The sequence below is a fragment of the Lontra canadensis genome, unplaced genomic scaffold, assembly GCF_010015895.1.
Source record: "Lontra canadensis isolate GAN:19392208 unplaced genomic scaffold, GSC_riverotter_1.0 scaffold3, whole genome shotgun sequence".
NCBI lineage: Eukaryota > Metazoa > Chordata > Mammalia > Carnivora > Mustelidae > Lontra > Lontra canadensis.
The window spans coordinates 39,295,359-39,317,907 of NW_022630997.1; the positions used below are offsets into that span (position 1 = coordinate 39,295,359).

At 44.0% G+C, this 22,549-nt stretch overlaps 1 protein-coding gene across 35 annotated transcripts in view; it reads left to right on the forward strand.

The window, feature by feature from the left end:
• The window catches only part of KCNMA1 (potassium calcium-activated channel subfamily M alpha 1), a 717,583-nt gene that overhangs the window by 571,999 nt on the left and 123,035 nt on the right, over positions 1-22,549 (forward strand). For 11 of the 35 annotated variants that reach the window (XM_032839358.1, XM_032839352.1, XM_032839123.1 and 8 more), the window contains exons 17-18: positions 8,810-8,896; positions 15,375-15,451. In XM_032839358.1, coding sequence (XP_032695249.1) covers positions 8,810-8,896; positions 15,375-15,451 — 164 coding nt within the window. Of the gene's footprint in view, positions 1-1,921; positions 1,934-8,809; positions 8,897-15,374; positions 15,452-19,253; positions 19,263-22,549 lie in introns of all 35 variants that reach the window. The other 24 variants (XM_032839333.1, XM_032839077.1, XM_032839086.1 and 21 more) reach the window with 3 other exon arrangements.

Sequence of the window (22,549 nt, forward strand, 5' to 3'; positions counted from 1 at the left end):
TGTACCATATGGGCTTTTCCCGGTGCAGCCGAAATCCAGGTGGCAGAATATCGGCTTCATGTAAATTAGCCAGGAGAGCAGGGATCACAGGCAGGAGCCCTCTTTATTTATTTATTTTGCACTTAATTATGTGCATATCGGACTGATGAGGGACTGGGTCTGGTTGAAATAGATAACAGCCCAGTCAATATATGAGCTCACAGTGGAAGAAGGAAACACCCCATTAACAGGGGACTGTGTTGATGCAGGACTGTATGCATTACGGATAAAACAGAGATGAGGTTTTTGCTTCCCCATTTTTATCAATGGGTTTGGAAGAAAGAGCTCATTGAGAAGTGCGTGGGGCTTTTGGGCTCAAAGATGACCTCCGGGTTTGTTCCTACCTATAAGTCTTCCTGTGGCTGCCCAAGTGTAGAGTACAGATCCCCTCCCACGTGTGCCTTAATATGTTGAGTGCAAGGCAAGACTCAAAGGTGCCTGCTCTTGCCATCTAAGGAGTTTTCATTATTGGGATGAATAACTCAATAAAGCCAGACTTCCAGACATACAGTCTGTGTTTCTGACAAACAAAACAAAACAAAAACCAAGCAAAACCCCAAAACACTGGATTGTAAGCAAGTCAATCCAATGTTCCCCGTTACCTTAACCACCAGATCAATTGCGCACCAAGTCAATCTGATCAAAGGCTAAGCTCTTTGGAAACTCCAAATCAACCAAGAGCAAGTAGAAATGGTAGATTTGGTGGCCATGTGTTAAACACGGCCATAGCAGTTAATAATGATGTATAGATACGGTTTTCTTCTTTGTGTTGGCAAAGTGAAGAATATTACGTGCAAGAAATTGGGAGCCAGAGTCCTGGCTCTTGGCTGTTCAACAGGTAAAGGGGGGGTTTCTGGGATTACTGCTTTCCCACACGGTGGCTGGTAGTCACCAGTGCCTGCAGAGGGGGAAACAGGTGCCCTAGGTTTTTGCAAATGATATTTTTCATGTTGCCACATCCGAAAATCTGTGTAACTCAGTCTTCTCTCTTTATCACTTCTGTGCATCTCTCAGAAAAGTGTCATGGTGTGGGTGGCGCTTAATGCTGAAGGCGCCTCTTGACCCTCCTGGTATGATTTCATGGCAGGAGTGTGTCCCCTAAACCTTGACCAGTCGTCTCCCAGCTGCCACCTTTTGGTCACAAGGAGGGAGAGGAAAAAGCCTGTTAATGGTTCAGTGTGAATCTGCTGTCACTATTCTAAGAAAATTAACTAGGAGCTTTCCCTGAAGACAAAGTCTTTTCTTTGATGGACCCTCCAATTAACTCACCAATCTGAGATGTTTTCAACAAAGCCGTATTTATAGATATAGATTTTTAGCTTTTTTTTTTTTTTCCCTTTCAGAAAAGAGCAAAAAGAACTTTTTGGCTTTGTTTTTGGCTTTCTGTGTGCCGTTGCCAACTTTAACCCCCCTCATGTCGCTTGGTCTCAGTGTGGAAGCACATTGGTTCTTGTGGAAAAAGGTGTGTTGGAGGGAATGTGGATTATGCCTCTGAGAAAACACCGAACTTCTCGAACACAATAGCCATGCTAAAAAGAATTGAGCTTTTGACCCTTCCTGAGATAAGAGTTTTGTTTTTTTTTTTTCCTTCAGTGAAGAATTTCCCATTTCCTTCCCTCTCCCACTTTCTAAGTGGCTGGGTGTTAGAATTCAGAGAACCCAGCCTCTCCTCTCCACCCCTCTGCCCCCGGCCTGTGTCAAACTATCTCCTCTGTTGTTTTACCCCATGACGCTGTTTTTCCATGCTCTGCTGAAAAACCTTGTTTTCACATGCATCCTTCAAGTAATTTGAAACAAAGGTTTTGTTCCTTCTTTCCTTCTGGTGTCAGTCAATTTATTATCAAATTGTTTGATTTTAAATTCTTTTCTTGTCGTTTTGCAGAAGCCGAAAGCGGTATGCGCTCTTCGTTAACCTTTCTCCCAACCCCCACCTGCTATCTTCACTGCTAACCACAGGACTAACCATTTGCCGAGAATTCAGGAAGATAGAGATTATATATATGTGTACACATACATATAATCTCATTCCCTTGTCTAATAGACATATATATATGTATATATATACATACATATATGTTTAACCCCTCTCCAATGAGAGCACATAAAAATTGAAAGTAGCATATTGCTTTTCTCATTCAGTTTGTTGATTCTTTTGGATAATGCACTAACTTCTTTGCAGGAGACCTAAAAACACGACAGGTATAATCCCTGTGTTCAGTCATGGCACCAGTGATGGGAACCAGTGCCATCAACGTTGAGAAGGAGAATGCTCCTCTCCAGCCGCTGGTGTCTGTTTCTGTCCTGTCCTGATGTGTCTCAGTGTCCACCAGGCTCTGTGGTGCCATCTGTCTGCATACCACATCCACATTCCCAGTGACTTCCTCCTCCCCATGTCCAGTTTCCTGTTTGTAGAGCAGGGATCGTGTCCTTTTATCCACAAAACAGAGACCAAGCTCCTCTAACACTCAACTTTTGTTTTGTCCTTGCGCTTATTTTGATGATAACATTTTGCATATTTTCTTCCTTGGGCAGTCCTCGGTACAGACTTAGAACACTGCTACCGGATTGCCAGATTGTCACATTTGATTTAGTGAATGAGTACTGTTTATTGAGATAAACTCATGGCTTTATTTTTTTCCCTAGTGTGTTTGGGCACATTTCTTAATGTGACGTATCTCCGCTTTCACCATATGACGTCACCCTGTTTTGCTGCTGTTTTCTGTTGCACGAAACATGACCAAATCCTCATTGATAGCATTTGCTTTTAACTTTTTCGGTTGATATTTCCAGTGTAGTTTTTCAATAATGTGTTCTCTAAAACAGTATTGTTGAAAACATACGATCGAGATGCCTTTGTGTTCATCTTCTCAAGAGTTGTTTCTCTCCGTGGTTGGAATCACTGTCATGTGTTCGTGTTTGTAATTGTTGTGGTGTGTTTGTGCGTATGTGTGGTGGGGATATTTGTCCGGAACTCTTTCCAAAGTCCGATTTCTTCTGTGACGTTTGGAGTAGATGTGTGACAATAGAGGTGGCTTCCTGTCAGTTTGGTATTATGCTATGATCCAACTGCGAGAAGTTACTGCAACACTTTGCATCTTCAAAGGTCCACAGTGGTTGCACCTCTGCTGTTGGCTTTTGGCCTTTGAGTCCTTTTATCTTGTGGTGGAGGCATGTTGTGACGTAGCATGACTTGTCGTAAAGTGTACCACAAAGTGACATGGCTTGCTCCCAGAACCAAATAGCGGCCATTTTCCCTCCCAAATGAACTGTCTCTTCCCCATCCCCTATGGCTCCTATGTGCCAAATATATTTTTAAATGCCACTTCTAAACTCACTGTGGTGGGTTCAGGCTGAACAGTTCCTTGCCCATACCATTGGCGGGCCGTGGTGGCCGATGTTTGAGTCTGACCGACTGGGAGCAATCTTTATTACGGTGTCTCTGTGTGAGCAAACTGGGCTCAAAAACATTGAAGCATGGGATACACACTGTGTCTCCTACATATAGTCTCTAAGTAAAAGTGTGTGTGTCTAGTTGTGTGGGACTCCAGCAGCATATATTTGAAAGCCCAGAAAAAAATGGAAAGTTCCGGAAAGGCAATACGATTTGAGCCTTGGGGTTTCTGTAGGCTGTGCCCTCACACAGCCCATAAACCGCAGGGCAGTTGTGTTCCTGAGAGGAAAACAATTGGCTCCAAGTCCCACCCAATAGCAATCATACATGACCATGGGTGGTCAAAGAGGCCACTCCCCAGTGGCGTCATTCATCTGGGCACAGCATGAACTGAAGTCTTAGATGGTTCTTATTCCCTTGCTCTAGTTAATGAAGTCCCATCAGCTTGCTAGACACAGATATAATTATCATGTTACCAAGTATGGTGATATTCTCATGTGACTGATGGTTCCGTAATTGTTCAGGGAATGGTACATTACACCTACCAAAAATTGAGGCAGGGGACGGAGGGGTGGCCAGGGAGAAATACACACCTGTCATAGTTACCCATAATGGATAAACGATTTCTTTAAAAAAATAGGGTTCAGTTGAACTATTCATCATTGGTTGTCTCCGAAAACAGCAAACAAAGTTTATGATGATTGAAGAAGGAATAAGTAGATGTTTCCTAGTTATTATGCATAAGTGGTGGAGAAGAGGAATCAATCATTTTGCCCCGTCAAGCCCCAAGTCTCCAACCTGACTAAAGTTCAGCAAGACATACACAATAAAATGCACTGTAGCTTGAGGCCTGGAGCTCCCCTCCCTCAGGAACCCGACAGGGACATTTTTTGTTGACTTGAGCCCTGCTAGCCAGTCCTATGTTCTGGTGTTTTCTGTTTCAACTCCGAGGGGTGCTTTCAACGTTGAAATCAATTGCTCCTCCTCCCTAAGTGGCTGTTTACACCGTATGTTTAGATTTTTGTACTTAGTGCATCTGGGAGATTGTTAGCTCAGTTGCCAACCCCCTGGAAAGGTGTGGTCACTCCTTTAGTAGGCGTGACTGAGAAGAATTGCCACTTGGGCTTTGAAAGAACAGTTGTGACTACCTTTTTCCTTACCAGAGAGGGAAAGGAACACTTTTGGAGCAGAGACCAATGATTTATGTTTTTTATACATTCCACACGTAGTTGAAGAGTGCCTACTGCATACTGGGTTCTAAGCTGGCAGCTGTGAGAAACTAACTTACAAAAATAAATAAAATATGATCTTGCTTTTCGCTCTTCTTTTTCAACTAGGGGTTCCCCACAGAAAGTATGTATTTGTGTCCTTATAGTGGGCGAGGAGCCAAAGAATGAATCTCGATACAAAAGTAGTCTGAGAGCCAAAGAGAAAGAGAGGGCAAGACTCCTGGGGGAAGGAGCTAGAGAAGCCCTTTGCCTCTAGCTGCTGCTGAATGTTTTCTGTTGAAATTAGCAAGGTCATAGAAGAAAGAGGATAATTTATGTGTTCCTTGAAATGAGGGAGAGTCCATCTCTGCCAAGAAGAGGTCCCTATTGGAATTCTGCTCATTGGTATATAGACTTTTTCTTAAAGATTTTCTTGATTCTTTACATGACGCATTTTGAAGTTTATCTCTGATAAGCTAGTGAATGAGACAAAATTGGAGCCAAGGACTGATTTAACATGATGCACAGGGAGGGAGACTTCTTACAGTCATAAGAACAAAACAAACTTAATGGTGGATATTCTTTTAAGAGATCAAAGACCTTTGGAAAGATTTACATATTCCCAGTAGGAGGTCAATAACCTATTCTGAGGGTTGTAGGCACTTTGGTGGGAGAAAAATTACTTCTGTCTAGGATCCTTATCTTTTTTATATTTTCAAAAAGAGGAAGATTAACATTTTATCTAAATTTTCTAGATTTGGAATGTAGATAGAAGAATTAATGTCTACAGTGTTAGAGTAACACATTTCCTCAAAGAGTCTTTGAAAACTTGTACCCTTCCAATAGGGAGTATTTTCTGCAGTGGGCCCTGGAATCAGGGGCACAAGTTTCTCTAGCCAAACCCTTAAATACATCAGTGGAATCCAGCACAGTGAACATTCTTACGTATCTGGATTTCTTTCCTTCATTATTCACAAGGTCTGGGCTCATTCTTTCAATTCCTACCCAGAAGACTGCCTTAGCCTGATCTGGATAGCTGCTAATGTGAGCCTACAGCCTCACACATGATGTGAAGAGATGATTTAAAGCCTCTTGCTCCTTGTTAAGCCCTCTCCAGAAGAGAATGAGAAGGCACCTTGGAATCACACGGGCAGTGATGTCCTTGGAGGTGCATGAGGTTTGAGGAACAGAGAGACACTCCACTCTGCAGGCAAAAGCCAGTCCAAATTAGCCCATCTCCAGATGTCTTCGAGGGATATAATGTTTTAGATACCGCAGTCAGTAAAAAGACCTTTCAAATGCCACTAGGGGGCCTCCCGGTAATTTATTGGCACCAAGGGCAAAATGGAGAGCTGAGACCGTGCAGGAGATTGTTTGCTTCTCATTTAGTTGTTTTAATAACCATGCTTACTTTTAATAGTGATCATGCATTAAGGATCTACTACGTGGCAGGCACTGAGCACACAGAATGTACTTTAATTCTCTTAGTGACACTGTAATTGAGATTATTCACTCCATTTCACAAGGAGAAGAGTGAGGCTGAGTGGCACCCACGTGCCCCGGGCCAGAGTCTGAACTCCTAGGCCTGACACAGGTACCTGCTCGCTTAACCAGCCCTGGCAGAGCAACACGTTTGAACACAAACCTGCCTCCCATCAGTGCCCCAGATCTCTCCCCACGACCACACTCTCTTGACTACAGCAGGCTTTCAGGCTGTAATAAATGATCTCAACCTGCTGTCCCTGGAATGACAATCCCACATTCTCACTGGAAGCCAATTCTTGTTCACTGTTGATAAAGAACAGAGGAAATGAAAAGAAACTTCTCATTGATAGGAAGCTTGCTCTCACTGGCTTCCTCCCATGATACGGTGGGCTTGATCACTGGAGTGCAATTAATGAAGCACGTAATATGGAAAAGGTTCCCGTGCAAGGCTTGTTTTGCACATAAATGTCACCAAGACATTGATGAGTGTCAAATTTCCCCTTTTGAATTGCATCGTTGAAAGCAAGATAGGATTTTCTTTTCTACTCAGAACTTGTTTTATGCTCTGGTATAAATACATACCAAAATGGAGCTTTTTCCAGCTTTAAGGAATTAGCTTCTTTAGACTCCATATGTACCCAGAATTTTTCATGTATGCTCTTGTACACTATTCTGGAATGTACAGTTCTTCATCCTGTAAATTCATCTCATTACAGACAGGATATTTTGATAAGGAGCCCTGTGTTCCATTCTATGGGGCCCGCTAAAGAAAACATGATAATTCCATTGAAAACAAAATATGTTTTGCTTTTTTCTTTGCAGTAATAATAAATAATAACAATAGCCAATATGCATTGAGCCTTCTGTGCAGTATCTTGTTCAATCCTCTGAAGAAAGGCTATGATTTTCATCCTCGTTGTAGGTGAGGATATTGAGTTTGAGGGAGATTTAGTTATTTTCCCAAAGCCAGACAGCTACTAAGTGGGGATGCTGGAATTTGGGTGTAATTTCTGATCACAGAGCCAGGGTGTCCACATACTGCCTTACAGCAAAGAGGGTAAGAAAGTGTGCAAAATCCAGAATTCTGCTCCTCTACGACATCACATTTAATTGGCTTTGAAAAAGGAGTCCATCTAAGCTATATAAGCTCTGACCCTTTTCCCCTCATGATCATGAGAAGTCAGAGGGCTGTTAAACCGATGTAAAGAATTGGCAGGGGGGTAATTAGGAGGCGCCTGTCCAGTGCTGCTGCCCGTTGCAAGCTGTTGCTATTAGTGTGGCCTGCTGCTTCCTGATTTGTGAAGAATTTCATTGTAGCCTGTGGTTCCACGGCAGAATAGACCAATCATCGTGGTCCCTGGCTATTATTTAGTGTTAATAACAGTGATGACACAGGATCAGTTTCCTTCTGTCAGGTCTCGTTATGGGTAATAGTGGATGTTCTTGCAACCACAAACAATTATTTTGCCATAATGATCCACTCTTGAGTCCTCCCGGCAGAACAAAAGTTCACCTGGGTCCTTCCTGTATTACTACAGATGCATCACTCTGTTGGCCGCAGCACTTTCCTGGAACGGTTTTGCCAGCAGTGAAAAATTACATGTTAATTACTGTCCTCCATTTTGATTGTCTTAGACAGTTGCGGATTTCCTTTAGCCTGATTCTGAACATCTATGACCTCAAAGCCGGCTTTTCAGATCAGAGATTCCTCTGTTGTATCTATTGCTGCGTTCAGAGTACCTAAATTCCCTGTCCATTAAGCCCAAAGCCTCTCAGTCTCTTTATAATACATTCCTGCCTTCTGTTCTTGATCTGCAGAAAATTAAACTTGTTTCACCCATTTATTAAATGAGGAGACATATCTCTCTCTCTCTCTCTCTCTCTTTTTTTTTTTTTCAGTCCAAGCACAACTTGGTCAGCTAATCTATTTATAACACTTTGAAATAGGACTGTCTATATTTAGGTCTGCACTTCCCTGCAAAGGGAAGTTTTTTTTAGGGATGATTTGCATTTGTTTTTTAATTACAGTTTGCCCCAATCAGGATATACCAGACACACACTTTATTCAAACACTCCCATGCATTTTGGTAAAAGCAGACTGGAATCATTTCCAACTGCTGGCATTTTTCTTTTGTCACTGTTTGCCCTCAGAGCCCACGTACATGTCTTTACCAACATCGTGCAGATGTGATGTTTGCTTCTGCATTGGTTACAGGTGTCGTGTACCATTCCCTGCAGTAATACATGTGTATGTGTATGTTGCTGGATGCATATAGGGGTCCCATTAATGCTCTGTCATCTAATGGAAAATTGTTACAGCAATAGTTTTATTAGACCAATAACATGCAATGTTGACCATCAATAGAAGTTTCTAAAGGGCTGCGGATCAGATCAGAAGCCCACGATGGCAACCCCATTATACACCCCAGCCCTGAAACCTAGATGTGCTTTGATTTCTGCAATTGGGAGTATGCCAACCTGGGAATTGACCAGTAGAGCTTTCTAATGGCATCATCCACTTAAATGTCCGGGACTGTGGACATCAAGCTCTAGACAACATCTTTGGGAAAAGCACTAGACTAGTGGGCCCCCTATACAATTAATAGTACAATGTAGTCTTCAAGGTTTTGTTCAGAACGTGACCTCACAAATGTGTCTTCTTTGTTTGTTTTTGTTCACTGAGCAGTATATTAATTAACCCTGGAAACCATCTTAAGATCCAAGAAGGCACTTTAGGATTTTTCATCGCAAGTGATGCCAAAGAAGTTAAACGGTAAGAGTTCATATTTATCTGCCTTATTTTCTGGCCCAGCCATAGATCTCTTGATCCAACGTGATGGGCATGCTTTCAATATGTATAGGGCCCTAAACCCAAAACTTCTTAATGTGTCCATGGGCATCGGTGGTGCCCAGTTTAGGAAAAAGAGATGATGTTTTCAGATGTTTCCATGAACTCCTCTTCACGTAGTTGATTCCACATCTTTGAATTAGAGTAATAAAAAAAAAAATTTAAGGGAGGAAATTGAGTCCCAGAGAACTGAAGCAAGTGCTCAGAGTCATCCTGATTCTTGATGACCCACAACAATGTAACACAGGACAACTGGTCCCTTGTCTAGTCCCTTGTCTAGGCAGATTTACTCGTGTATTATCAGCTTTCTAATCTAAGTGCCAAATGCAATCTCCAAAGGTTTGGATTAATTTCAGATGAAATATTCAATTAGCTGTATTTCTATTTGTGACCTTCTAGGCAAGGAGTTGAAGTTGTCAGGTTCCATTCTTAAGCCTCTGTAGGTACAGCTCAGGATATCCTTGACCTCAGTGTTTTATGACACATTTATTAGTGTCCTTAAACTGTTTAAGCAGCCTAACAATCACAGGGCTCTTTGGAGAACACCATGGAATATTTTTATATTTGAGTCTATCCTATGAACTCTGAAAAACTATTAGCAGAAAATGTGGCCCCGATAGTCGGCCACTCACTTTAACAATTATGTTATGAAAAATATTTCAAATAAATGATTAATTATTTATGGAAGCCTATTGTTTTCATGTAATGAGTTCCCACTCAAAGCCAGGCCTGTGCTAACTGTTCTACATTTGTTGTTGCTAGTCCTCAGAATAACCTCATAAGATGAGTCTTCTACAACCCTTGGGGCTTTGGTTTCCTCATCTGTAAGGTTGAGATAAATGATTTGTCCAAAGGTTATATAGCACATAAGCAAGTGGCAGAGCCCAGATTGGAAATGGTCTTTCCTTTTCCCCAAACCCACACTTTCTACCAAATTTAATAATACTAGCAGATTCATATGCAGAGTTTAATGTGTGCCCGCCCTGCTCTAAGTACCAGCTACCATGAACTCATGTCATCCTCTCAACAACCTTGTGAGATAGATAGCATTACTATTTTCGTTTCCTCATGAGGAGACCGCGATGCAGATTGGTGAGCTAACTTGCCCCAAGCCCCACTACTCATGAGAAGTAAAGCCAGGATCTAAAACCAGGAAGTCCAGTGCCAGAGCTTACCTTCTTAATGATGTGCCAAGAGGTGAGCCTGACGTGCTGAGCACAGAACCAGGATATTCGACAGCTGATGATTATTACTTTTTTCCTCTTCACCCACTTCTGCAAACTAACCATACTAGTCATAAAAGCTTTTAGGGGAAAAAAATGCAATGGAGAGACAAAAAAAAAACAAAAAACACACAGAGAAATAAAACAACAAAAAAGTAAAATTCTTTAAACTGAGCTAATGGCTTAAACTTACTTCTACAAATTGGGAAAGAATTGCCATTATTCAGATAGAAACAGGAAAACCTTCTTATCAAGTTCATGGATCTTGGCTGTTCTTCAGGAGTACCTAGAGAACTGGGTCCACCTGAGCAGAAAGTGGGGATGAATGGGACTGAGGACCCCCCCCCATCCCCGACCAGGTCCCCTGGAATAGAAGGTTGTGCTCACATCTAGACTGTGAGACGCACAGGCAGCATCTCAATAGCCTGTATGGGGTGGGGAGGATGTGCTGGGGAGCCAGCGGTGCTGTAGACCACGTGTACCTCCCAGATAGCAAATATAACATGAAACTCCCATTTGTGTAATTCTATTTCCTATTGCATCTCTCACTAATGAATGTCACAAATACCAGGCAGTCCAAAAAACAAATTACCTCCTGTATTAGGGAGTGCAATATGTCTCATTTCAGTGCTTTATGGTATTCACAAATACATGCTGACACAATCAGCTACAACACCAGCCTGTAATTTTCCATAGTGTGTGATGTGTCAGAGCAAATGCTGTCAGTTAGGGGATTTCAAATAGATGAAGACTGCAGAAAACCACAGAAAGGACCTTGGAGATTTGAATGAAACTAAACAAGTTTTGTAAAAATGGAAAAGTTGATTATGATGATCCAGGATTGAGTTTGTACCGTCTCCTACAAAAAAGCAACCCAAGAAGTTAATGGATTTTTAGCTCATAGAAACTTTCAGATGCCCTGTTATAGGAAAAGAGGAGTGAAACCATCCATTCCTGTCTTAGAAAATTCACTTTGGGGTGAACATTCAGTCACTTGCCCCCTATTCCTTGCCCTAAATATTTTCCTTTTTAAATGAACTTGGCCCATAGTCTATGATGTAGGAATCACAAAATGGTGCCCCATTGACCGAGTTTGGCTTACAGACAGAATTCGTTTGATTCACGATTTTAACAAATAAATGAGTTGCCAAGAGGAAGACCTCCTCATCTTTTATTTAAAAATCCCTGTTCCTGGTTTCTCCTGAACAACTTGCAGATCTAGCGTTACTGGGCAGTACTCTCAAACTCGTTCATCCATCAAATGTCTGCAGGTCAGTCATTTTCTAGGACACTCTGTACCAGGTGCCAGGGGAGCAGTGGTGAAACAAAGCCCTTGCTTCCAGAGGCTCATGTTCTAGGGAGGAGAGAATTGCAGTTTTGTTTATTTATGGTACATTAATCAAAGAATTAATGCAGCTGGGTCACTGATTTAGATTGTGTTTAAATGAAGGCTGCTCTAAAAGGGGCCACATTTGAGCAGAAATGGGGGTGATGGGAAAGAGTCCATCACACAAAGATCAGAAGGGAAGAGGGGACAAGGTGGAGACAGTGTTGTGTGCAGGAAGGCAAGGGATGGAAAGTGTGTCTGAGGGAGTAGTGTGAGGAGAGGAGGTGAGAGAGAAAGGCAGGGCTCACTCCCATAGGACTTGATGCAGGGGTTGGGTTGTTATAAAATGGAGTCATTGATGGTTTTAAGCTGGGCGTGAAGTAGCCTGATTTACATTTTGAAAGGTCTTTCCTGTTTATTCTAAAGAATGGGATGTAGTGCAATAAGGGAGGGGGCCCAGAGACAAAGAGACTACATTGTGTAACTGAGGGGGAATAACATGGGCTAGATGAGAGAGTGGAGGTGAAGAGAAGGGAGACTGAGTCATAATATATTTTACTAGAGAGTCTGTAGGGCCCCTGGTGGACTGCATATAAGAAAGAAGGTGGAAAAAGAGGAATCAAGAATGGAGCCTAGATGTGGAGCTTCTGCAGTTGGGTAGATGTTGGCTCCTCACCTTACCAAGAAGGGGAAAGCTAGAAAAGGAGCAAGTTTGGGGCATAAGAAATTAAGAATTTTATTTGGCTATGTTAAGTAGGCGATATGTAACCAAACATAAACATAGAGATGTCATCAAGGCAGTTAGATCTAAGGTTCTAGAGTTTGGGGGGAAAGATGAAGGCTGGAGGTATCAGTTTGTGTGCTGTAGCAGGGAGATGACAGATGAAGCAGATGACACACCTAAATAAGAAAAGAGAGGAGTTTTATGAAGGGACCATATAAAGTTGTAGGCAGAGAGTTAGGAAGAACAAACAAGGAATGGTAAAGCACCCCAGAGCTAGCAACAGAGGGGAGCCATTCTCAGCCCCGAATCTATGAGTCAAGGGGAAAGAGCTATCAGAGCCTGGAGAGAGAAGTTGTAGTGTAGGAAAAGCTGCTTGGCAGGAGCTGAGCCCTCTCTAGTGTGGAGATGGGGCTACCACCAACTCATGATTCAGTAGGGGGGAACTCTCCCTTCCCATCCTCCAGTCTCCTGCTGGCTCTTCCCATTGGCTGAACAGAACAGGACACCAGAGGACAAGGAGACCGTAAACACTGGCTTTCCGGGGTATGGAAATTTGGTCTTCTCGATGATGTGTGTGTCAAGGTCATCAGCTGAGGGCCACTTGGGGAAGGGGTGGAGTAAGCAGGAGAGGAAGTGGGGAGGAGAGCAGAGAGGGTCGAGGTGGAAGGAGGGGATATGCAGGAGGCCTGAGGTGTGTGAAAAGTCCTCTGGATTCCATGGCCATGGATTTTAAGTAAGATCAGTCAGCACAGTTGTGTTTCCTTTCCTGACCACTTGGCTGCTCAGGTTGAGGTGTACAGTAAGGGGAGGGCTTTGCCAGCTGAGTATGAGAGAGACAGAAGTGGGTGGGGAAGAGCATGGCGCTTGCAAAGAAGTGCGACCTGGCAAAACTCAACTGGAGCTTAGGTACCGTGCTCCCTCCAGGTAGGGGATGTGTCTCCAGGACTGTGGATCAGAGACCCTCCCCACCCCCACTCCCTGGCCCCATCTCACTCTTTAACTTTACCTTTATTTTCAGAATCTAGCTTTAATTCATGAAGTAAAAATCTACGTGATCTTCTCAACAGTCTAATCAGACTTATCACTGTTTCATCCTCTATTAGATAATGTCTTTAAGACCTTGAACTCTGGGACTAGGCTGTCTGGACTTGAATCCTGACTGTGCATGACCTTGGGCAAGTCATGTAACCTCTCTCTGCTTCAGTTTCCTTGTCTGTAAGACAGAGATAATAATCATGACTCCTTCAAAGTGTTGTTTGAAGATCAAATTCATTAATCCTTATAAAGTGCTTAGAATAGCACCTGCCCTACAGTCTGTGTTCTATAAATGTTCCCTGTTACTCTTGTCATTATTATTATATGGAGGAACATTATTATATGGAGGAACATTATATGGGGGAGAAAATGGCAGAAACAAAATGGCTTCCTCCATTCCTGTCCTTCCCCTTTCTTAGCCACATGGCCACTCAGGGCAAACAATCCGCTACCTTTTTCCTTCCTTTCTTCCCTCCTCCCTCCCTTCATAACTCCCTCCTTCTCTCTCTCTCTCTCTTTCTTTCTTTCCTTCTTTCTTACTTTCTTTCTTCTTTCTCAACATGGATGAACACTGGCATTTAAAGAAACAGTGAATGAGCTGCTAATGCATGAAGAGCTTCGGGCTTGGATTTAGAAGTCCTGCGGCCAGCTGAGCCCAGCACAGGATGACTTTGGGCAGGTTGTGACAACCTCTTCAACTTACAGATGGGGACACGGAGTCCTGGGGACCTCCAAGGTCTCTTCCAGATCCAAAGTCTTTTTTTTTTTCCTTTAAGATTTTATTTATTTGACAGAGATCACAAGTAGAGAGAGAGAGAGAGAGAGAGAGAGAGAGGAGGAAGCAGGCTCCCTGCCTAGCAGAGAGCCTGATGCGGGACTCGATCCCAGGACCCCGAGATCATGACCCGAGCTAAAGGCAGAGGCTTAACTCACTGAGCCACCCAGGCAGCCCCCCAGATCCCAAAGTCTTAACATTGGTTTGCACCTGGTGCCAATCATGTGCAAGTTCTGTGAAAACATAAAAAGGAAACTAGGAATAGAATGGTCAAGAATTGTGTTTCTTTTTTTTATAGTCTTGGTCAAGGGAAGACCATGTTTATCCCTGGCATTCAATTTTACATTGGGAATGGTGAAACCAAGGACTTTGTTGGTCCCCATATCCAGAGCTTGTGAGGTTGTTCCAGTGAAATTTTATCCCAGTAATCCCCTGTCCTGAAAGGATCTAGGCCTTCAATGCTGTTCTTCTAGGTCCTTTGCATTCTGTGCTTGAATGATCTTGTTTTGTCTCATCCAAAGTATCTTTGACACAGCCAATGTGATTGGTAATCACACCTTGATACTTAAGTGAGTCAAGGGGATTTTCTTATTTGTTGCTTTCATTGGGTACCCAACCCTAGAGTGCCCTCTGCCCACCCCATTGCGATGCTCAGCTGAGCTGTGCTCTACCATGAGAAGAAAACATGTTCTCAGGGCCGGAGAGTATGGGAGTTGGTTCTTCCAGTATGGGAGCAAACGTGGGCTGTGAACTGCCAGAAGAAATTTGACAGAGGACACCTTTGACTCACAGCTTTTGTCTTTGCCTGTCCACCTGTGTCCTTAACCTCTCTCATTTTGAAAAGAAATGTGTTTTCTGAGTGATAAGTCTTAAGTTTTTATTTGATAGCAGAACTTTCTCCTTACGGCCCCTTCCATAAATACCTGACCAGACAGCGAGGGTTTCGGAGATGGATTCAACTTCCCCACCAAGGGCCTGGGGCTGATTGCCCGCATGTTCTCATGAGCAGCACTGGATGCTGTGCTCAACAATGAAAGACAAGCAGACCCAGGGTGTCCCATCAGCAGCCATTCCCCCAGTTCCTTTTCAAAGGAAAGTTTATTAAAAGAAGCACTAACTCAAATTGCAGAATCCTGTGTTTGAAATGAAAGGTCTTGCAACAAACATTTCCGTCTGTAAACGTCTAAACCTTTCAAAAGATGAAAGGAAATTAGTGCCGGCGTGTTTCATTAATTTGGCACCACGGTGGAGGAAATGTGGTGCTCGTTTCATTCGGGCGGATTATGAAATGTGTCAGTTTTTCCATTCTCTTTCTCCAGGGCATTTTTTTACTGCAAGGCCTGTCACGATGACATCACAGATCCCAAAAGAATAAAAAAATGCGGCTGCAAACGGCGTAAGTAGTGTTTCTTTCCCCCTCCCCTCCTTTCCCTTTCCCCAAATTTGTTTCCCTTCTCCTTTTCCTATTAAAGAAACACTAAACATCAAGAGGTTTCTTGAATATGTTTATGTTTCACCCAGCAGTTTAAAGAGACATGAAAAAAATGCTTGTCCTTGCTTTATTAGAGCAGAGGATGGAAAATCACCACCATCAACACCTTTGAGTGAACCTGGTGCCTAATCCCCACCTCTGAACCCTGAGGGGAGGCCCAGGTGGTTGTGTCCACTTGAATGTGGTCAATGCGGTGTATGAAAAGGAGGGCAGCTAAGACCATGGAGGAGGAAGTACTTTTACATAGTGATTTCCAGTGGATGTGGGACCACCAAGTGTGAAGATGGCTGCTGTAGGGCTGAAAGGGAAACTGAGTCTGAGGATGCTGTCTCCCTAATGGGAGCTGACTCTTCTTCCATTTGGGACTGCTGTAAGGTTTGATACCAAGATCCAGAATTTTCCCTTGTAGTTTCTTCAGACTGGCCCAGGAAGAGAACTTGGGCATCACCAATCAGCTTTATTTGCCATTGCTCCAGTAACCAACCTCAAACACCATTGCTCCTTGGGGTAGACTAGATTGGGCTCAGTAGCTTCTGGCATATCCCATCTCAAATCTCTTCCAAAGCAGCTTGTCAATGGGACCTCTTGAGAAAGATATGGTAAGTCAGGAACGTTGGATCATGAGCTCCCAAGAAACCAGGACTTAGAGTGGGCATGCCTCGAGAAAGCCATGCCTCTTGAGGCCATTATGTTGTATTGCCTAATAGAAATTGTTCACGACCCTAAAGAAAACAATAATAATGATGCCTTCCTTCCTATGGTGATTTAGTGTTTTCAGAGCCTTATTTATGATCATTATTGTCTTTGATCCTCACCCTAATTCTGGGTAATTGTCAGGGGATGTCATTAATTCCATTTTACAAAAAGAGGAAACTAAGTCTCCAAGTTTAGTGGGAGGATGAGATTGCTAAGAGTCACACAGACCCAACACACAGGGCTTCAGCCTCACCCAAAGGCCTTTCCATGCTGTGCACTCAGTGTTCTGATGATTTTTGCAAGAGAGAAGGGCAAGGCAATGACGTTGGGTCTGAAGAGTAGAATCATAGTTATGAAAGATCGTCCCATAAAATACTTTTTCACAAGCAGAAACCGGATAGAAGAGCACTATTCCTGGGATATGCCAACCAAAGTTAGGGCTTTTTTCACTGCATTCCTAAAGGGGTCACAGTAATGAAAAACCAGTTAAGATATAAATATCGCTCTGGTGCAGCACAAAGATACTCGATCTCTTAGGCAAATACCCATGGGAGCGCTCTTGGTCCAGAAGAGTTTCTGTAGAAATCCTCCGAGGCTGGTTCCCAAGTTTGGGGCAGCTTAGGTCCATTGTTTTGCTTTCTCCACTGACTCTACACGCACGGCCCCGTTCCCCCCCAGCTCTGACACCTTACTAAGATGAGTATTTATTGAGGTCTCAGCCAAAGAGACACTAAGTTCTTGAGGTCTAAGAATTCTCTGATTCTGACAACCTAAGGGGAGCATCTAAGGGTGTGTAAGGCCCAGAACAAATCCACTCTACTTCTGATCCCCTAAACTCATTGACGCCAAAGGTCCTCCTCACCAGGACGTCCATCCCAGCCCTGCTTGGTTGGCCGTGCACACAGAAACACAGCTCAGATAACCAGGCATCCCCCAGATCATTTCCGTCAGAGGAACACTGTATCCCAAGGTGAAAGTCAACGAGAGTAACAAATACAGAAGGGTCAACTCCTTTGTAAGGAAACTCTCGTAGTGGAGGGGGTTGGGAAATGCAGGAGAGTGTTGGGGCCAATTATCCATGACCAGACATGTGCCACAGAACCTGGTCCCATGGAGTACCACTGAAATTCACTTATTGACTAGCCATCCACATATTTCTGAGTGCTTTCTTTGTGCCAGGTAGATTCTTGGTGCCAGGGATGGAGGGGTGAACCAGATAACATCAGTGTTCTTCTGAAGTCTTCACTTTAATGAATGGAGACAAACAATGATCATACAAACCATTAAATGCACATAGAGTAAATGTCATGAAGAGAGAGGAGACAGGGTATGGGGAAATTGTCAGGATGCTGCTTTAGCCATAAAGGTCTAGAAGGCCTCCCTTAGAAGGTGACATTGAAGCTGAGACTTTGTCCAGGTTGGTAGCAAGGGCAAAGGTCAAGAGGCAGGAAAAAGTTTGAAGTGTTGGAAGGAAGGAAGGAAGGAAGGAAGGCAGGCAGGCCGGGGGGCTGGTGGGAATGGGGAAGGAGTGGAATGAGATGAGGTCATACAGGAAGTCAGAGGCTATGATGAGAAACCTTGGGTTTTAGTCCTATAATTGATATAGCCACTGGGAGATTTGAGCAAGGACACAACATCATCAATTCCTGTATCAGATGACCTCCATGGTGACGTGGCAGAGAACAGACTCTAGAAAGGCAAGGGTAGAAGGTGGAATGATGGGGAGAAAATGTCTCTGATACTGGATGTTCCCCACCAGGCATTGCAATGGAACTCAGCAGAAAGCTTTTAGGTCCCTAGAAATGAGGATTTGGACTCTAGAATATTTTGGCACCCTGGTTCCAGGCAAGCAAACAGCAGTTGACTTTAAATTCATCCTGGAGGGAGAGGCACACAATTGTTTGAAATAATCATATTCTCTTCATTCTCCTTAGAGCTGGTTCAGCTGGTGACGTGTGTGCTCTCTCCCCATGCATGGCATGGGTTGGCATGGAAGGACTGCCTCCCAAAGCGGAGCCGGCATGATGGGGGTCTTGCCCCTGGCTCCCTGTACCCCCTTCCCTCTTGGACTCTTCATCTCATAGAGGCCTCTGGCTGTGAGGTTAATGTTTGATAACAATCAAAATTGTCCAAATATTGTTCTTTCTAATTAAAAGGCCATAACAGCCTGTGTTCCAGAGGGCAGGATGCAGATGTGTACGTGTAAGGGGCAGTCAGAATAAAGTGAATGATTAAACATGAACCTCCCCATGCATACCAGGCAAGTCAGGAAATTGGGGAAGATAGCTTTTTGTTGCAAAGAAACTTTCATTAGAAGGAGCTAGAACTGTGAATGATGCATTGGCGGGGGAGGGGGGGGGAAGTTCCTGTGCCTTTGATTACACACTGCCCAGTGCCCTAGGTTGGAGAGGGCAGCTGACCCACACAGTCATTGGTCCAAACCTCTTAGGCCAGGTGTTAATAATTCACTCTAGAATGATCCACCTCCATGAGGTCAGAGCTGGTGACAGTCATTGGTCTTTATCCACAGCTTCCTAACCCTCCCCTTCCAACCTAGCTCTTCCCCCTTCCAACCCCACCCTCACCTCCCCATTTGCCTTGAACATTTCATGCCATACTATCTGGAGAAATACCGAGTGTGGACATTCCATTTCTGGAAATTCTGTGGTAGTATAGTTTAACTTTTGCATTTCTTTCCATTTCTTCATAGCATTCCATCAAGGAAGAGAGTCAAATTCAGCTGTCTGGCCAAGGAGCAAGTTCTCAGAATCTACTATTTACCCATTTTCTTCTTCTGTATAACAAACCTGGTCTAATGATTTACATTTTTTCCCCCAGCCTGTAAAAGTTTGCCAAAGGGTGGACTCCCAGGGGACAAGTCATGTCTGAATTGATGTGTTTGAAGGAATTTTCTTGAACTTCTAATCATTGACATATTTTTGATTTATTTTTTTTTCTCTTTGCTGCCTTGGAATACGGCCCCTACTCTATTTTAACTGCACACTGGTAGTGATATATTGTGAGTAAAACGGGTTCCCAGTAGCCCGGAGTCCAGTTCCCCCTGTCTTTCTCTAGAAGAGATACTTCTTTTATTTTCTGTACAGTTTCAGTTTCTTTTTTTCTTTTGGTATTTATGTTGCATGTAGCAGTGACATCATGCCCCAGTTCCCTCATCCAACATGGTCTGCAGAGGACCCTGGAGCTAGAGACCCCCTCCCCAGATCAGGGACCCCCTCTCCACACCTCCGTTCATCTTCCCATCCCACAGCCTCTTGCCAGCTTCTGGCGCTGTCTTATTTTTCCATTTGAAAATAAGACCTTGACCACAGTGTTTCTCTTGAAGGCCTTGTCTCGGGACCTTTAGGGGACGCTGAGTAGGCTGAGGTAATTACCACTCTAGCTGTAGATGCCTCGTCAACTGGGGGTCATTGTCATGCTTGCCTTTGATAAATCAGACCTGGTCTCTGCTACTGAGCTTGAATTCGTATCCTGAAGGAAACACATATGCTACATATATATTCCTGGGTTGCAATATATATATGATACGTACCAGTACTTTATATGTAAAAATGAACATTTTTATATATAAGCATAGAAATATTTTATAGAGAGAGCGATGTATTTAATACAATATTCATACCTCTCTATGTGAGAAAGTGCTTGCTAGAGAATTAATTGGATACCAGACTTTGGGATTGTCAGTATCTTAAGCCCCCTTACTGGACACAAGTATTTCCACAGTGGTAATTATTTCCTACAGTCTATGAAGTTCCCTTGCTTTTAAAACAAAGTTCCCCTTCCAATCAGTACCCACTAGGACATACCCAGTTCTGCTGTGGGTGTTAGTCAGGCTTTTTGGAAGATCCGTTTACTGGTTTCAGGTGGAAACGTTGGCTTAAGGACAGTGTTCCATTTCATTAGTGAGCTAGGTAGAAGTCGGAACGAGTGAATGTAAGTCTCTGAGCCCCTAACTTACTCACAGAGTAGGGCCCCTCTCACCCGACAAGATGTGGCCATTTCAGGGCCAGTGTTTCTGTGGGTGACTCCGAGCAGCGCTGCCCTCGGTGGCACCAGCGGTGAGTGTCGTCGGGTCTGTACTCACGTCCGTGAGACTTCACTGAACACGACACCCAGCCGACCGATTGGTTCAGTCCAGCGGTCCTGGCATCCGGAGATATCTCAGCACTCAGAACTCTGATTGCCTTGGCGCTGTGCGAGGGGGTCATCTGGTTCTGGCTAGTCTTCTGAGTTTGAGGCTCTAGAATGCTTAATGTACAGACAAAAGAAATCAATGACGTCTTCAGTCTGTCACACAAGGCCGCCAAAATGGACTCTGTGGCTCCCTTTATCTGCTGAACACCTGGAAGGATGGCTCGAGGGCATGTGCCACTCTCATACCTGCAAAGGCGCCTACTTTACCTCATGATCCTTCGGAATCAGACAGAAAAGGGGATGTCAATCACCAAACAACTCTGGTGCCAAATGCCTCTGCCTTGCACAGCCACGGTGTGCTGTTGAGGGCGGGATCGATGAGTTCTGTGTACTTCGTGCCACTGACATTAACTAGCTTTCTCTTCTCCCTCTTTCTGTTCTTGGAAAACCACCCAGAAGATCTTTCTTCTCCCTGCACAAACTAATAGGAGGAATTTTACTAAGTGAAGACATCATTCCTCATTTACAGGACTGGAAAGAACGCTCGCCGATTCCCAGCCTCACGTCAGACGAAAGCATCTCCCCTCTGCCTCGGTGGACATTTTCATTCCGTGGATGCTTCTAGTTCTAGTTTTAGTTGCTTCTGAGCCTGTGAAGAGCAGCTTCAGGGTTCAGGCTTGGAATTCATCCTTCCTCCACTGGGATTGATTTTAAACATGTCATTGTGATCTAAGAAGTACCTGTGAGCTGAAAGCAGTGGGTATTTTCTTCCTCCACACTAGTCTTCCTTTGAATTTGCTCTATTCAAATCTAGAAAACTTTCTCCAGCGGTTGGAAAACTCCACCTGAACCTCTCAGTCCAGCGCTACTTTCCCTGCCCCTTCCAGCCCACCCTGGAAATTAAGATTCTGCCGTTGGAAATTGGTTGGCAATTTGGTTGCTGATGCGGGAGGCAGATGGTGCTGAGCACAGGATGGAGTCCAACTCCCTCTTCGTTCCAGGCTTGGCTCAGAAGGGCTAACCGGCAGTGATCCTGAGCGTGACAGCTCATTGTCCATTTGACGCAAGGAAGGAGCAGTAACTGAGCCACATCTCCACCAGCCACTTCTCTACAGGTTTCTTTTCTCATGATCATGACCCTCGAAAACACAGGAAAAGTGGTCCGAGAGTAGGTCTGAGAAATCCCCCATTTTTAAACACTTAGGAGTAAACGGATAGCCTTGATGATGTCCATTAGGGCAACACTCTCATTTTTATCTCTACAAATAGCACTAGGAAGTCATAATGGAAATATTGGAGGAATAGCCACTCCATTTTGGTGAAGGAAAGCACATGAAAGCTTTTTCTCAAATTGTAAGAGGGCCGAGACAAAGTTCTTCAGAGGAAGGTGAGATCCAGGGTCTCATTCTTGGCAACCACATAACCTCTTGGAATCGGTGGCGCCGGTCCAAGAACAAGAACGTGGTGGTGTGGGCCAAAGAGAAAACGGAGTCCCCAGAGGCTTATATTTCTGCTTTCCCTCAGTAAGTTGGCCTATAGGACCAATTAATTAGGCATAAAGTTCCAAAAGCCCTAATACGGAATGACAAGTAGCTACAGTAGTCATGCCTACCAGAGACATGCTCTTGTCTGTTTCCCGTCTCAGGAAGCTGCAGCAGGGCTTCGAGGAGACCCAGCCAGCTGCCGCTGAAGTGGGCCCTGTCTACCAGCCGTGGTAGAGCCAATGTGTTTGCAAGTCGCCACTCTTGAACCAACTCCTAGAATTCACTGCTTTGTCCCCACTGCCCCCTAACGTCTGCTGTGTATGTCCAGAACCGCTGGACTGAAATGACACTGCAAAGATGTCAATTCTTGGAGGCACACAGGGTCCCCTTCCTGCTCCCTTGCAGAGAAAGGCCAGCTAGTTCAGTCCGTTGGCTAGCTGCTCTTCCATGCAGATCCACTAGAGGTCCTTCTAGATCTACTTTGCATCTACATGTGCATTGGAATCCTGGGGAAACTTCCCTTTTCCGAGGCTTGGGATTTGGGAAGAGAGTGTTAGGTGGCTGTGTGGAAAAGAAAATCAGCAAACACCAAAGGTGAGAGGGCACTTTATGTGTCCAGGAAGTAGATTAAGAAATTTAGCTCTGGTTTAAATAAATACTGAAACTTTTA